Source organism: Castanea sativa, chromosome 6, assembly GCF_040712315.1.
Source record: "Castanea sativa cultivar Marrone di Chiusa Pesio chromosome 6, ASM4071231v1".
Taxonomy (NCBI): Eukaryota; Viridiplantae; Streptophyta; class Magnoliopsida; order Fagales; family Fagaceae; genus Castanea; species Castanea sativa.
Window position 1 is genome coordinate 58,498,307 of NC_134018.1, and position 14,509 is coordinate 58,512,815.

The 14,509-nt window shown below is 36.5% G+C and overlaps 1 protein-coding gene across 1 annotated transcript; it reads left to right on the top strand.

The window, feature by feature from the left end:
- The first annotated feature begins 382 nt into the window (after positions 1–382).
- Positions 383–5,900, top strand: LOC142638872 (L-gulonolactone oxidase 5-like). Its single transcript, XM_075812940.1, has 4 exons — positions 383–1,164; positions 4,341–4,596; positions 4,713–4,814; positions 5,062–5,900. The coding sequence occupies exons 1-4, from the start codon at positions 421–423 to the stop codon at positions 5,775–5,777; spliced, it is 1,818 nt and encodes a 605-aa protein (XP_075669055.1). The 5' UTR covers positions 383–420; the 3' UTR covers positions 5,778–5,900.
- The last annotated feature ends 8,609 nt before the right edge of the window (positions 5,901–14,509 follow it).

A 14,509-nucleotide genomic window follows, 5' to 3' on the forward strand; every position in this document is an offset into this window, starting at 1 on the left:
GAATTAGTAACAGCTTACCACATAAGAATTATTGTGAAATTATTGTCAAAATGTTGTAGATGTAGCATTACTCTTATATTTATTGAACTCAAATTCTTATAATTTTCAAGTAAAGGTGTTCAATATTTTTATTAATTGGTCAAAATAGGTTAATTTAGTATATAATATATTTAATATATATGTATAAACATTTTTTTAAGTCGGGTAGTTACATAACATATTAATTTAAAATAAATTTTTATATAATTTTTTTTGATAGAACCACCATCACATACAACATACAAGTAGAGCCGCCAATGGTCACTTTAGAACCAACTCGGCCAACAATAATGATAAAAATGAATACCCTTCTTCAAAGCATTTTAAAAATGGGTTATAGCCACAGGTTCTTTAATCTATTCCCGTCTAAGCCACTCAACTATGTATATCAGTAACATCAACGTTAATCAACTAAGATGCATATTTAATACCAAGAAGAAAGCATCACTAAAACTCTTAAACATGGTATTATTACGCGGACTTCTCAAATCTTGCTGCCTCTTCCTGTTAATCTTTGTTGTGTGTTGTATCCCCCCAGAGGACCCCATCAAATGTTCATCAGACAATACAGATTGCACAATCACAAACTCCTATGGTGCCTTCCCTGATCGGAGCACTTGTCGAGCCGCCGAGGTGGCGTTCCCGTCCACCGAGCAAGAGCTCATTTCCATAGTGTCAAAAGCAAGCAGGAGCAAAAGGAAAATGAAAGTTGCAACCCGTTATTCACATAGCATTCCCAAGCTAGTTTGCTTAGATGGGCAAGATGGGCTTTTGATAAGCACCAAGTATCTCAATCGTACTCTAGAAGTTGATGTTGAAGCTATGACGATAACGGTGGAGAGTGGTGTGACATTAAGGCAGCTAATCAACGAGGCGGCCAAGGCTGGGCTAGCCTTGCCTTATACACCATATTGGTGGGGTTTGACAATTGGAGGCCTGTTGAGCACAGGGGCACATGGTAGCACTTTGTGGGCTAATGGGAGCTCAGTCCATGATTACCTTCTGGAACTTCGAATTGTTACTCCGGGGTTCGCTGGATTCGCAAGGGTTCGGAGTCTCAAAGATGGTGACAAAGATTTTAATGCAGCAAAAGTTTCACTTGGAGTTCTTGGAGTCGTTTCACAGGTATGCTTTGTAACTTGGTGTGCTTGCTTGAAGTGGTGAGTCTCAATTATGCTTCATATTTGGTGTTTCTTGTAGTCAAATTTTGATCTCAGTATAATGTTTTGAGAAATTTTGTTATAGATTCCGTTTAATTTTTTTAAGAGGTGATAAGAATACTTCCAAAACTTAGGAGATCCAACTAAAAGAAAGCATTATGTCAATTTTTATTTTCGTGAAAAAAAAAAAAAAAAACTTGTTCCATATATATACACGAATGCACTGTGAGAATTGTTAATATTTGAGAGTTCGTAAAAATTTAGTTGTTTTTTTTTTGGGACAAAATTCTCTTTATGATAAGACACGAGAACGTCAAGTCTCATGCACATTTCATTTGGAAATGACAATTTTTACATATCTTGTATATGAAATTAACAGTTGCCACTGTTATATATTTTTTTTCTTTCAATTTTTTTTTTAAATATCTAGAATTAATTTTATAAAAGAAAATGTTTATGTTTCATATAGACTTTCATCTTCCAATATCAGTACTCGAGGACAGCCTTGCAATTGTAGTTTTGTTGGTTCTCTTGATTTGGGAAATTGTCCTCCAGGCTTGGCTTCTGCCTTTTTGGAAGATGCTAGAAGTTCTCTTTCTTTGTAGTACTTTGTTGTGTGTTAATATTTTTTCTTCCACAGAAGAGAAAGAGGGAAATTTTTAGCTCAATGGTTTGTATAAATTTAAATTTTAAGCATAATCAATCAACATATTTATCAAAATCTAAAAGATTCTAATTCTTTTAAACTTAAACTACCCGCAGGTAATCATTCTCACGAACTAAATACATCCTAATAGGAATATAAAATAAATAAATAAAAAAGACCCTAAAAGAAAAATAGGACAAAAGCATGTCTAGGGTATAATAACTTAATTAGTATTAGATAAATTAAGTTTGGTTACAATATTAATATGATTACGTATTTTGAAAATCCAATAGTTGGATATTACATTCTTTCTTCTCAAAAAAAAAAAGATTATACATTTTTTATATTCTTAATATATAAGTCAATTTTTGTATCAATCAGATATTATTTATTATTAAATTAAAAACTTACTTTTTATGTATAATTTTAAACTACTACAAAAACTTGAAATTTAAATATTTGATTGATATAGTTATTAATTTTAGTATTATGAAAATTTTATAAGTATGAAAGAGATAAAAGAAAAATGTAAATATAAGAGTGAATTTGTCAAAACTAATATATTTTTTTAAAAATTATTAAGTGAGGTTGTAGTTATTAACTACAAACTAGTTTCCTAAAAAAAAAAACCGACAAACTAATTTTAGTTTGTAACTAAACTTTATTCATAAATATATGCTTTCTTTCCTTCTACATTTTGCTTTCTTTTTTTATTTTTCCTCTAAATAAAGAGACTTTAGCAATCTAAAAAGGAAGATCATCCACCGCCTCACAGACTCAGGTACAATGCATTTGTCTATCTACTTTCACTCAAGAGTCAAGTCAACCAATGAAACCTTAATTGACTTGCCATCCTTTCCTTTTGACTTATGCCGTGTTTCCCAATTCAAAGTGGCCCACTAAAATATGTTTCTCAGTACTAATAAAAAATTAGAAAAACGAAACGAATAATAAAGTATAAGGAATAACCATATAATATATAAAAAATTATAAGAAATAAATTAAAAAATTAATGTGGTCAGCTCCACTGGAACATCGTGGCAGGATGTACGATTCATTCCACTTTACATGCCAACCTTCCAAAATAAATATTGCTTATGGACAAAAAAAAAAAACTTTGTAATTCAATGCGGTAACCTAATTTCTTTTATAATCTATCAAATATAAATGGCAATTAAGTTGCATTATGTTTGCTCTATAATTATTACATTTTATCATAAAGTCAAGATATTTGATTAGTTTTTGTTTTTGGTGCGGAGTTTAAAACTCATATTTCTTATTTAAGAATAAAAAAATTTACTAATGGAGCTAATTGAAAATTATAATGTGAAAAATTGACTTACAAACAAAGAAGATTTAAGTTATTAGGGAAAATTGGTGTTTGATAATTATTTGACACTCACAGTAATTTTGAAGGTCTTCTTGAGTATGTTGTGTGTGTGATAATAATAATAATAACAATAATAATAATAATAATAATAATAATAAAAGATATGTAGGTTTTTCTTTTTCTTTCCTTTCGGAGACCGATAGAAGATATGTCATAACTCACAACTCATAACTCAGGTGTGATATGTGTCTCTCTTCCTGTCCTTTTTATTTATTTATTTATTTTTTTTATGAACCTCTTCCCATCCATATATATGGAATGGGAGATGTGATCTTTAGATTTGCTTTTACAGCTTCAGTTGAATTGGCGATGATTTTGAATTGAGAATCAGCTTAAATCTTATTAAATCTACAACTGTCAAGATTGGCTAATCAATAAAACTATTAAATGATTCTCAAAAAAAAAAAAAAAACTATTAAATGATTCAATATGTTGTCAATAGCCGACATGCATACAGCCCAAATAGAATGCGAACTACCAACTAATTGGGCAAAACTTTGGAAGTTATCTACTTGCGGTGGTTGGTAGGCATCATTCATAGGATTGTATCGTTGAAAATGCTTGAATTTAAATTGACAGCATCTAATTAGAAAAAAAAATCTGACTACAATTTTGTAGTTGGTAGATAAACGCTCAAAAAAAAAAAAAAACATTATTACATATTTTAAAAATAGATTTTATATTTTTATATTCTTAACATGCATGTAAAATTTGGTTCTAATCGAATTTATTATTCAATCTATAAATTTATTTTTTATGCATAATTTTAGATTACAAAAACTTGAAATTTAAATATTTGATTGATAATATAACTCATAATCTTTGATTTTTTAAAAAATTTACAAGAATTGAGAATATAAAAAGAAAATGTTAACTGATAGTGAATTTTTTGAAATTCACATTCAATAAAAAATTTCCAACCAAATTTGTAACAAAACATTTTCCATCTAATATATGCGGGCTATGTTTCATCACTAGGTGAAGACATGCAAATGGCATGGGAGACATAAATTGGTGGAAGTTTTATTGTTGAGGTGTAACTCAATAAGTCAGGATAAATAAACCATGTCAATCTGCTAAAGTGAAAGCTGATCCCACTTTGCAGGTCACTCTAAAACTACAACCCATGTTCAAACGATCCATCACCTACTTGACAAAGGATGATTCGGACTTGGGAGATAAAGTGACTAGTTTTGGCAATGAACATGAGTTTGCCGATATAACTTGGTATCCTAGTCAACGCAAGGCAGTTTATCGTATCGACGACCGAGTCAACACAAACTCACCTGGCAATGGTCTATATGATTTCACCCCATTCCGCCTCACAGCTTCAGTTGCACTAGGCGTTATCAGAACCACAGGTTAGCCAACAAAAATTTATGACCTTTAGAACTGGCATTTGATTTTTGCTAGCTAGCATTACAACAAAAGGGTAATGGTTTTGAAATGGTGTTTTGTTTTGTGCTTGTTTAAATAGAGGATTTTCAAGAATTTCTAAGTGATGCTCTTGGGAAGTGCCTCAGTGCACAGACAGTTATTTTAACACTCGAGACTACTGCCTATGGTTTAAGTAACAATGGTAATGTTATCTTCCTCTTCTTCTAAACTGTGCTAAGAAATTCAAATTGTTATTTGCGTTAGTGGTGATAATGGTGAAATTTTCATATTTGTCTGTCTCATACGGCCTATATAATTAGATTGACGTGTGGATTCTATGTATTAATCTCATATAAGGCGTATGAGACGGGTGCATGAGATACCTTCTTTTGATAATGATATCACTAATTCAAAATGATGAAAAATTTTATGATTTTTTGGACTATTAGGTATTCTTTTTACGGGTTATCCTGTAATTGGATATCACAACCGCCTTCAAGCATCAGGAACCTGCCTAGATAGTCTTGATGATGCATTGATCAAAGCTTGTGCTTGGGACCACAGAGTTAAGGGTGAGTTCTTTCACCAAACTACATTCAGTGTTGGCATGTCCGTGGCTAAGAGCTTCATTCAAGATGTGCAAAAGCTGATAGAATTGGAGCCTAAAGCAATGTGTGGTGTAGAACTTTATAATGGAATCCTCATGCGCTACGTTAAGGCTTCGAGTGCTTATTTAGGCAAGCAAGAAGATGCAGTGGACTTTGATATCACTTATTATCGAAGTAAAGACCCTTTAACTCCTAGGTTATATGAGGATATATTAGAAGAAGTTGAGCAACTTGCATTGTTCAAGTATGGGGCGCTGCCCCATTGGGGGAAGAATCGAAACGTAGCATTTGATGGAGTAATCAACAAGTACAAAAATGCTATAGAATTCTTAAGGGTTAAGAAGGTGTATGATCCCTTTGGCCTCTTCTCTAGTGAGTGGACCGACCAAGTTCTTGGATTGAAAAATAGTGTGACTATAGATAAGGAGGGGTGTGCATTAGAAGGGTTATGTATATGCTCACAAGACATTCATTGTGCTCCTAACAAGGGTTATTATTGTAGACCAGGAAAAGTATATAAGGATGCAAGGGTGTGTGCTCATGTGACTTCTAAGTAGAACATCGGTGTTGCCAATGGCCTAATTTAATTGAATTGGGCTCCCAAAGGAAGTTACGAATTAATTGCAAAGTTGTATTTGAAATTCCAATGTGCTATGATATTTGGGCCCGATTGATAAAGATTGAGATGGATGACCAGGGTGCAAATTCGCAAATAAAAACCAAAGGATTCAGTGACAAGGTGGTCACTGTACTTATATATAGAGGACTATATAAAAAGATAGAAATGCTAATTATGTTGTCGCATTTTTTTTCCCTCGGATTTATAGTTTCGGTTAATATATTTACTTGGCAGAAAAATATATGTTTGGTCCTAGAAATTTGGTCCAAATTAACTTTATTTTAGTCCATAAAATTTAGAAGTAAGCAGTATATACTAAAAAATGGAAAAAGAAAAAAAAAATTTAGCCTTTAAAATATTCAAAATTAGTCATTACATTGCTTGCCTACAGTTACAGGCTGATCGAACGCAAACTCCAACGCCCAAGGCCCAAGGTGCATGTTTACATATGCTTCTAAACCATCCCCAATTATCACACCAAACAAGATGATAGAATTCTATTTTTCATCTTTTTTTGGTACTTTTAAGATCGGCTTATTTTGTTAAGATTAAAAATATTTTGCTGAAAGTATTGTAAATAAAGGTAAAAATTAGTTGAAATAGTATAGTAAGATCTATGAATAATATCAAAAAAATACAGTATAATCTATAAATAATAGCAAAAATAAACTAAATAGTAAAATAAACTTATTTTTTAATTTGGAGCCAAACACCTGCTCTATTTTCACACAAATCAGATTTCCTTGATTCCAAATCCAACCCGCAAAATATAATTTTCACCCCCAAAAATGAAAAAAAAAAAAAAAAAAAAAACTAGATAATACAAAATCAAACTACACGACACGATTGCCGAAATCATCTAGCAAACGAATTGCTCAACAAGACAAAAGAAAAGTCAAAAGTCAAACTTAAAGCCACTGTCACGTAATTTCAGAGATTAGGGTGTTGTTTTAATTTATAACAACGTTATAATTTGTTAAAAGTTAATACTCATTTGGTAATGTTTTTCTAGTAATATCATTTATATTTAAAAATATATATATATATATATATAGATAAAAATACGTGTAATATTATCTAAATACTAAAAACTGTTGTTTAAGTGTTGTTAATGCATTTTATAGTGGTAACATTTTTTTTTTTGAGGAATTTATTTATTAGTCTGACTATTAGGTTTAATGTTGGCAAATTTATGATCGTGCAGGGGCGGACCTACATAAGGGCAGAGGGGGGCCATGCCCCCCCCCCCCCCCCTCCTCCATTAAAAAAAAAATTGGTGTACAAAAAATTAAGGTTTGCCCTTAAATATTTTTATATATATATATATATATATATTTGTCTCTCTTCCTCTAAAATATTTAGATATTGACCTACAAAAAATAAAATAAAATAAAATTCATGCCACTTTAACTACAAAAATAAAAAATAAATATAGACTAAACAAAAATCGTGCACAAAATAAGAAACACTTATTTTGTATGTTATACTTTGTTGATGTGTTTTATAATATGAAATGTTTAAGAAATACTTATTTTGTATGTAATATTTTGTTGAATATGAAATGGATGTTAATTTTATTTTCGTAATTTTTTTTGTTTTAAGCTTTAGCCCCCCTCTAGTATGAATTCTGGTTCTGTTCCTGTGATCGTGTATCTTGTTCTAAGTTCTAAACGTCAATCTTATCAAAAAAAGTATTTTAAAAAGTTTTTGAGTGTAAAAAGTAGAGTACATGATTAACCTTCTTCAACCTTCCTACCCATATGCACGCGCCTACATCACAAGTAGAAATTTCACCCCATCCTTATCACAAGTCTCTTGTGGAGTTGGCTTATTAAAAAATTCTCCACTATCTTGATCACTACATTTTTCTGAGTCAGTTTCCAAATGAGATGAGTTGTTATCCCCATGAATGCAGGGATCAACCTCCGAAGCTGTTGTGCCCTCATCATCCTGAAGAACCTGGTCTCAAAGTCACTGCTCGCAACCAATGTCCGTACTCAAAATCCCCATCCGTCGTTAACAACCACTTTGTTTTTCTTTGGGGACATTGTGACTGAGAATACCACACCTATAACAAAAATATAGGTAGTCTCTTGTACTGAAAACAAACCCAGCCAACACTCAACCCTTCAATTCGCAACTTATTGATCTCAAGTTTTGCTAGAACACTAAACTGAGCTTGCCTATGGGAGTATCCAACTTCCTTTGATTTAATCACCATTTCAACCCCCTCCTCTTCCCATAAATGGAGCCTCTTCCACGGTTCCTCCATGTCTGATTCCATTAAATTACACTAGTAGAAAACTATCCACCAAAATAGAATAACCCATACGGAAAGTAAGACTCAAAAAGTCAAAAAGAAAAAACAAGAAAAATCCATACCACGATCTGATTGATAGACCTGGAAAGGTTAGAATCTTGTAAGCAACAACTTTGAGGTTTCTACATGCTTTAGGCTACAGAGAGGCTTAGAGTGAATGAGAAGTTCTAGGGAACCAATATTGTTTTAATACATTAATTGGAGTATTTTTCATTTATTTGTAAAACATCTTTTAAAACTTTGAATTCTGAAAATAAATCTAAACAATCTATATCAAAATAAAACATAAGGAGAAATTAGATTTTATCCCTCTAAAGTAAACCTATTTTTACACTTACTCCTAAATTATTATATTCGTAATACTTGTCACACTAAATTATGAAAGTACACACTTATTTTTTCTAAATTATTATTTGTGTAACACTTGGCACTCTATCTTATAGGTAAAGTATATAATTTTTCCTAAATATAATGTTGAGATAATTATTGTAATTATTTTTAAAGGGATAAAGTGTAATTTTGAAAGATGATGTGTTGGATGATATAGGGATATCATGTTTACTTCTAAAAAAAGATACAGGGATATCATGTTTGATTAGTGAGCAGACAAGAGTCACAAGACTAACTCTACTTGTTTTATTAGATGGATATATATGATGAAATTTTACTTAAATTTATCAAAATATCTAGACCATGACGATGCAGCTGGTTCGATTTCACTTATGGATCAAGCGACTATATGTATCTTTTGGTTCTAAATGTAAAGGCATTAGGCTATAGGAGATCATGATTTTTTTTTGTTTTTTTTTTATTATTTATTGAAGGAAGAAACTAAGCCATATAGGGGCGGCTACACATTGAAGTCAGAGTGGTTATAGGATCACTATGATTAGGAAAAAAAAATTATATATAAATTTTAAAAAATTTATAATTTTTTTACCTTTAAAAAAAATTTATGACTGTAAGTGCACAATTGCACCTGGACTCAAAGAAAATTATGGGCTCAGACCCAATGAGCCTTAAACAATGAAATTTGTAGAGCATGGGCTTGAAATCTAGACTAAAGGTACTGAGAACTTGATAACAGGCTTTGGCGTGCAAACACTTGTAAATAATGAATGATAATTGCCGATAGACCTCCTCGGACGTGGGCCGAGGATTACTGCTATATTATTTCTCTTTCTTTCTTTAAAGATTACAATTCTTAATTTCTTTCTTTGTTACAGACTGCCCCCTTCTCTTTGGTCTTCATCCCCCTTAAATACTTCTTCCCTTAGTGCCTTTGAATAGTGACCAGAAGTTTCAGCTCTACTGTTCAGGGGTCACTTCCCTATTAATGCGGCCAGGGAGGTAGGTGCAGAGTCTTTAATGTGGAGGTGGCAGCCTTTGCTTATGATATTTTTCTAATATCAGTGTATCTAGAAGGTTCAAGGTTTCCCCTTCTTAACCAACAGTCTTTCCATAGTTCTGCCTTGACCTTCGTAGTGAATCTACGAATCTTCTTAGGTCTGTCCGAGGAGAAACTCACCATCGGATGTGTCCTCGGACCCTCAGCGTATGGGCCGATTCGCAATACTAACAAATTCTTAGCTCAAGAACAGATCGGCCCTCCTTGCTAGAGCCCAAGGGCCCAAATGCTCGCTTGGGTCCTTTTACTCCCCACAATAGCCCCTTAAAACTCTATTTTTCAGCATCCGAGGAGAAAAATAGGGTTTTGATCCAACGAGAACTTACCCCACACGTTTTGTAAATAACTGCGCGTGTGGAGACCGTTTCGTGTTCCAGAGGATGCCACTTGACGGTTTTATTTTAAAAAACGCGCGCATTTATTATCGTAAGTTACACCTTGTCTCCCACGTTCAACGGTGAGATGAGCATCCAACGGCCTTTGTTACCCCCTGAAAATTTGGGCGGGACGAATTCAATTTCGAGGCCGCTTTCCCGCATGTCATGACGCTTTGGGAACCTACGCCTTCATTTATTTCTTCAGAAGCTAATCCCATCAAAACATCAGTAATCACATTTTCTCTACAGAAATCCGTGGAAATTCGCACAACTCCAAACATGTAAGTTCCTATTCTTTTTCTTTACTCCATTCTCCTTGGATCTTGTCCTCGGCTCCCATTTTAACCGTTCTCCCTCTTAAAACTTAGTCTTTCGCCCCTTCCTAATGGGTAGATTTAAGTGTTTAGTTGACACCGCCGCTGGGATGGAAGGTTTCAGAGCCAAATACCACATTCCCAGTGACGTAGGTTTAAGATACTGTCTGACGGAAGCCGTAGCTAGGTCTAGGAAAACGGAAGAGGTTATCATCCCCATGATTGCCTTCATAGAAGGTGGGATGACCCTCCCTATGAGAAGCGTGACTAGGGAATACCTCCGCAACCACCGGTTGTGTCCTGACCAGTGTGCTCCCAACGTCTTTAGAGTCTTAGGAAGCGTCGATGCTCTAAATAAGCAGATGGGTCTGAACCTTACCTGGCATGACGTCGTCTTTATGTACGAATGCCACAAACTCACTAGGGTAGGCTATTATATCAAATCCCGCTCTAGCGTAATTAGGTTGATCTCCTGTCTGCCCAAGTCCAATAAAGGCATGAAGGATGACTACCTCATCGTCTCTGGCAATTGGCACGACGGCCTCCACTACCCAGTTAAGTGGGGAGATCCAGGTGCGACTCCTTAGGATCTAACTTCCCACCCCATAACTCCACCTGACATCTAAAAATGTGCATTTGCATTTACTTAAGCGTCTAACTTTAGTTTATTACATGTCCCACAAATCTGACCATGTTTGTTTGTTTTAGTGTCTTTCTTTGCAGATAAACAACACGTGCGCCCTCGCTTGAGCCATTGTAACGTCGCGGATCTGAACCGAGTGCTACGCTCAGAGGTGTTCGTGAGTGAAGACTTGCAATTGAGAGCGGCGCATTTGATATTAGGGTACGACCTTATCTCCTCGGACTTCCAGGAGATTGAGAACGCCATCGTTGCGGGTGACCGGAGGCGAAGAAGGATTCACGTGGCCAGACCGCACTTCTTAGCCGACCACGACCTTCCTGATGACCCCCACACCATATTGTATACACAGACCATTGCGGCAATCCCCCTCACCACGCACTCTTAGGCAACAGTTGTCCCAGAGGAGCAAGTGTCTTCATCGAACACGTTGGACGAGGAGATAGATAAGTTTCAACTTGAAGACACCCAAAGGCCTCGTAGAAGCCCATTTGTCATCCTTTCCGACGAAGAAGAGGAAGCCGCCGAGACCTCTGGGATAGCCGGTCTAGTGATAGCACGTCTAGACGACAGCTCTATTGAAGAGGACATGGACGTGCTTAAGGACCTTCTGACCGCGAAAGGGGAGAAAGTTGCTAGAAAAGGGACGAGGGGATCCCAAGCTCCCCTTGCCTTGCCACCACCCCCTCCTCCAGCCGACCCCAAGCCTCCCACCGACGATCCGAAGAAGAAAAGGAAGGTGGAGGCCGAGGGGGCTGGTGGCGAGAAGCAAAAGAAGCCACGACAACAACCACAACCAGCTTAGCAGCAGAAGCTGGATAAGGGCAAAGGTCGGGCTCGCTCAGTCGAGAGTGGGGAGATTAGAGACATGGCCGAAGTGCGCTGAGCACCGGCTACCTGGTCTCCTGACTTAAGACTGGATGACGCGCCAATCTCCTGCCACTCCAGTATTAGGGCAATCCAATAAGGCCACGCCCACCACTTGGCCGAGGCGTTGGAGCGTCCTCTTCTGCTGCCCAAGGACATGGAAACCTTGGAGAAGATGGGCCAGCCTCAGTTGTTCCTTTCATTAAAAAGGGATTTAGCTCTGGTAAGTTCCACCTCACACTTGTACTCTAGATTCATTTGTAAACACTTTACCATATTTAACCTCCTGACATTTTTTTGCAGGCCATCCAAGAAGTTTTCACGGCCGAGAAGTTCGTGGAGGATTCTCGGAAGCGTGCTGGGATGGAGCAAGAGCTACGGCAAGAGGCAGAAATGTCCCTAGGCCAGGTCCTAGCAGAGAATGGGAAGATCACATCGCAGCTAGCCGATTTAAAAAGAGAGAAGGATGGTGCCGAGGCCAGCTTAAAGACGATGGAAAACCAAGTGGAGGGGCAACGTAAGCTTCTTCGCCAAAAGGACGAGAACTCTCTCAAGCCCAACGGGCACGCTCTGATTTGGAGAAGGAGCTTACGCGGGCGAAGGAGGAGGCTCACGCCCACAAGCACGCACTGGAGGCCGCGAAGAAGGCCAGCTATCAGGAGGGAGTAAATGCAACCCAAGAACTGTTGACAGAAGCCTTTGCGGCCTTGTGCCGAGAGTACTGTCAGCAGGTCTGGGGAGAGGCCATGAATGCAGCAGGGGTTCCTCAAGCTTCCGAGCTGAGGAAGCCCGAGAACATTTGGCTTCCCCTAGACATACAGGAGATACAAGACCCTCCTGTTGTTGCCTCCCCTGCCCTTCCTCCTGTGGTGCAAGAACTCGTTCCTGATCCTATAGAACCTGAAGGTTCCTATAAAAAGAAGGATGAGCGTGGCGATGCCGAGAAGGAGCAAATTCAGAACGTGGAGCCCTTCGTTCCTTCAACCGACAAAGGGAAGCAAGTTTTGTATACCTTTGAACTGGAACTGAAGAGCACTGAGGCTGGCAGTAGCTCCCTCCAAGACCCCCCTCCCCAAGCTTAGGGCCTAGCATAGGACTTTCATGTACTCCCCCTTTTTTTGATGATGTATATACTTAATGAAGAACAATTTTATTCAACTTTCACTCATGTTGTATTTGTTTTACTTTATTCTTTTTGTGCTTGTCATGAAAGTTCTCACTAATACATAGTTAAAGGAAGAACAGAATAAACAAATCTAACTCCAGGATTTGCACAATTATAACCTCTAAATAGCCATGCGCATATTTGCTTTGCAAAGTAGAATATTTAAGAACTTGACAGAGATTAACTTAGTTTGGATATTAAATAATGCCTTAGTTAAAAAACTCATATGATGGTTAAACTTTTGTAATCTGAGGTATTACTTTTAGAAGGATGTAAGGCCCGAGGGCCATTCCTTACAAAAATTTGTTTAACACTTAAAGATATAGAGCTTAAGATCTAAGTTAATGAATGGTAAGATACCGATTTCCACAAAGCGTGTGATAAGAATAAGAACAGTGACTAAGGTGCTGTTTAACAAATGAATAGATATCAATTTTCACAAGGTTTGCGGTCCGAGGACCATACTTAACCAAGTTTCTGTTCGACACTTAAGAATAGTAACTTCAAATGTTAATTTCCCCAAAGTAGGAGGCTCGAGGACCCGGCATAACTAAGGTTCTGTTTAACAAATGACAAGATATCAATTTCCACAAGGTTGGTGGTCCGAGGACCATACTTAACCAAGCTCCTGTTTGACACTTAAGAATAGTAACTTCAAATGTTAATTTCCCCAAAGTAGGAGGTCCGATGACCCGGCATAACTAAGGTTCTGTTTAACAAATGACAAGATATCAATTTCCACAAGGTTGGTGGTCCGAGGACCATACTTAACCAAGTTTCTGTTTGACACTTAAGAATAGTAACTTCAAATGTTAATTTCCCTAAAGTAGGAGGTCCGAGAACCCGGCATAACTAAGGTTCTGTTTAACAAATGACAAGATATCAATTTCCACAAGGTTTGTAGTCTGAGGACCATACTTAACCAAGTTTCTGTTTGACACTTAAGAATAGTAACTTCAAATATTAATTTCCCCAAAGTAGGAGGTCCGAGGACCCGGCATAACTAAGGTTCTGTTTAACAAATGACAAGATATCAATTTCCACAAGGTTTGTGGTCCGAGGACCATACTTAACCAAGTTTCTGTTTGACACTTAAGAATAGTAACTTTAAATGTTAATTTCCCCAAAGTAGGAGGTCCGAGGACCCGACATAACTAAGGTTCTGTTTAACAAATGACAAGATATCAATTTCCACAAGGTTGGTGGTCCAAGGACTATACTTAACCAAGTTTCTGTTTGACACTTAAGAATAGTAACTGTAAACCCCTGAGATATTTATAACTTTGAATTGTTAACTAAGAAAAGCACACTTTATTAATAGTAATACCTTCGAAGGTTATTTACATTCCAGGGGCGTTGTACAATTCTTTCATCTAAATCAGCTAGACGATACGATCCTATGCCAGCTACTGAAACAATGCGATAGGGACCTTTCCAGTTTGGTCCTAGCTTACCCCAAGCTGAGTTCTTAGCGGTGCGCACAACTTTTCTTAGTACAAGATCCCTAGGTGCAAGTGGCCTTAGCTTCACGTGGACATCATATCCCCGCTTAAGCTTCTGTTGATAATAAGCCATTTGG

What these genes read in the sequence shown, in the direction of transcription:
- LOC142638872 (XM_075812940.1), top strand. Translation starts at nt 421, where the DNA reads ATGTATATCAGTAACATCAACGTTAATCAACTAAGATGCATATTTAAT. An exon ending in AGGCGTTATCAGAACCACAG is followed by an intron (nt 4,597 to 4,712) that starts GTTAGCCAACAA and finishes TTGTTTAAATAG; the next exon opens with AGGATTTTCAAGAATTTCTA. An exon ending in CTATGGTTTAAGTAACAATG is followed by an intron (nt 4,815 to 5,061) that starts GTAATGTTATCT and finishes TTGGACTATTAG; the next exon opens with GTATTCTTTTTACGGGTTAT.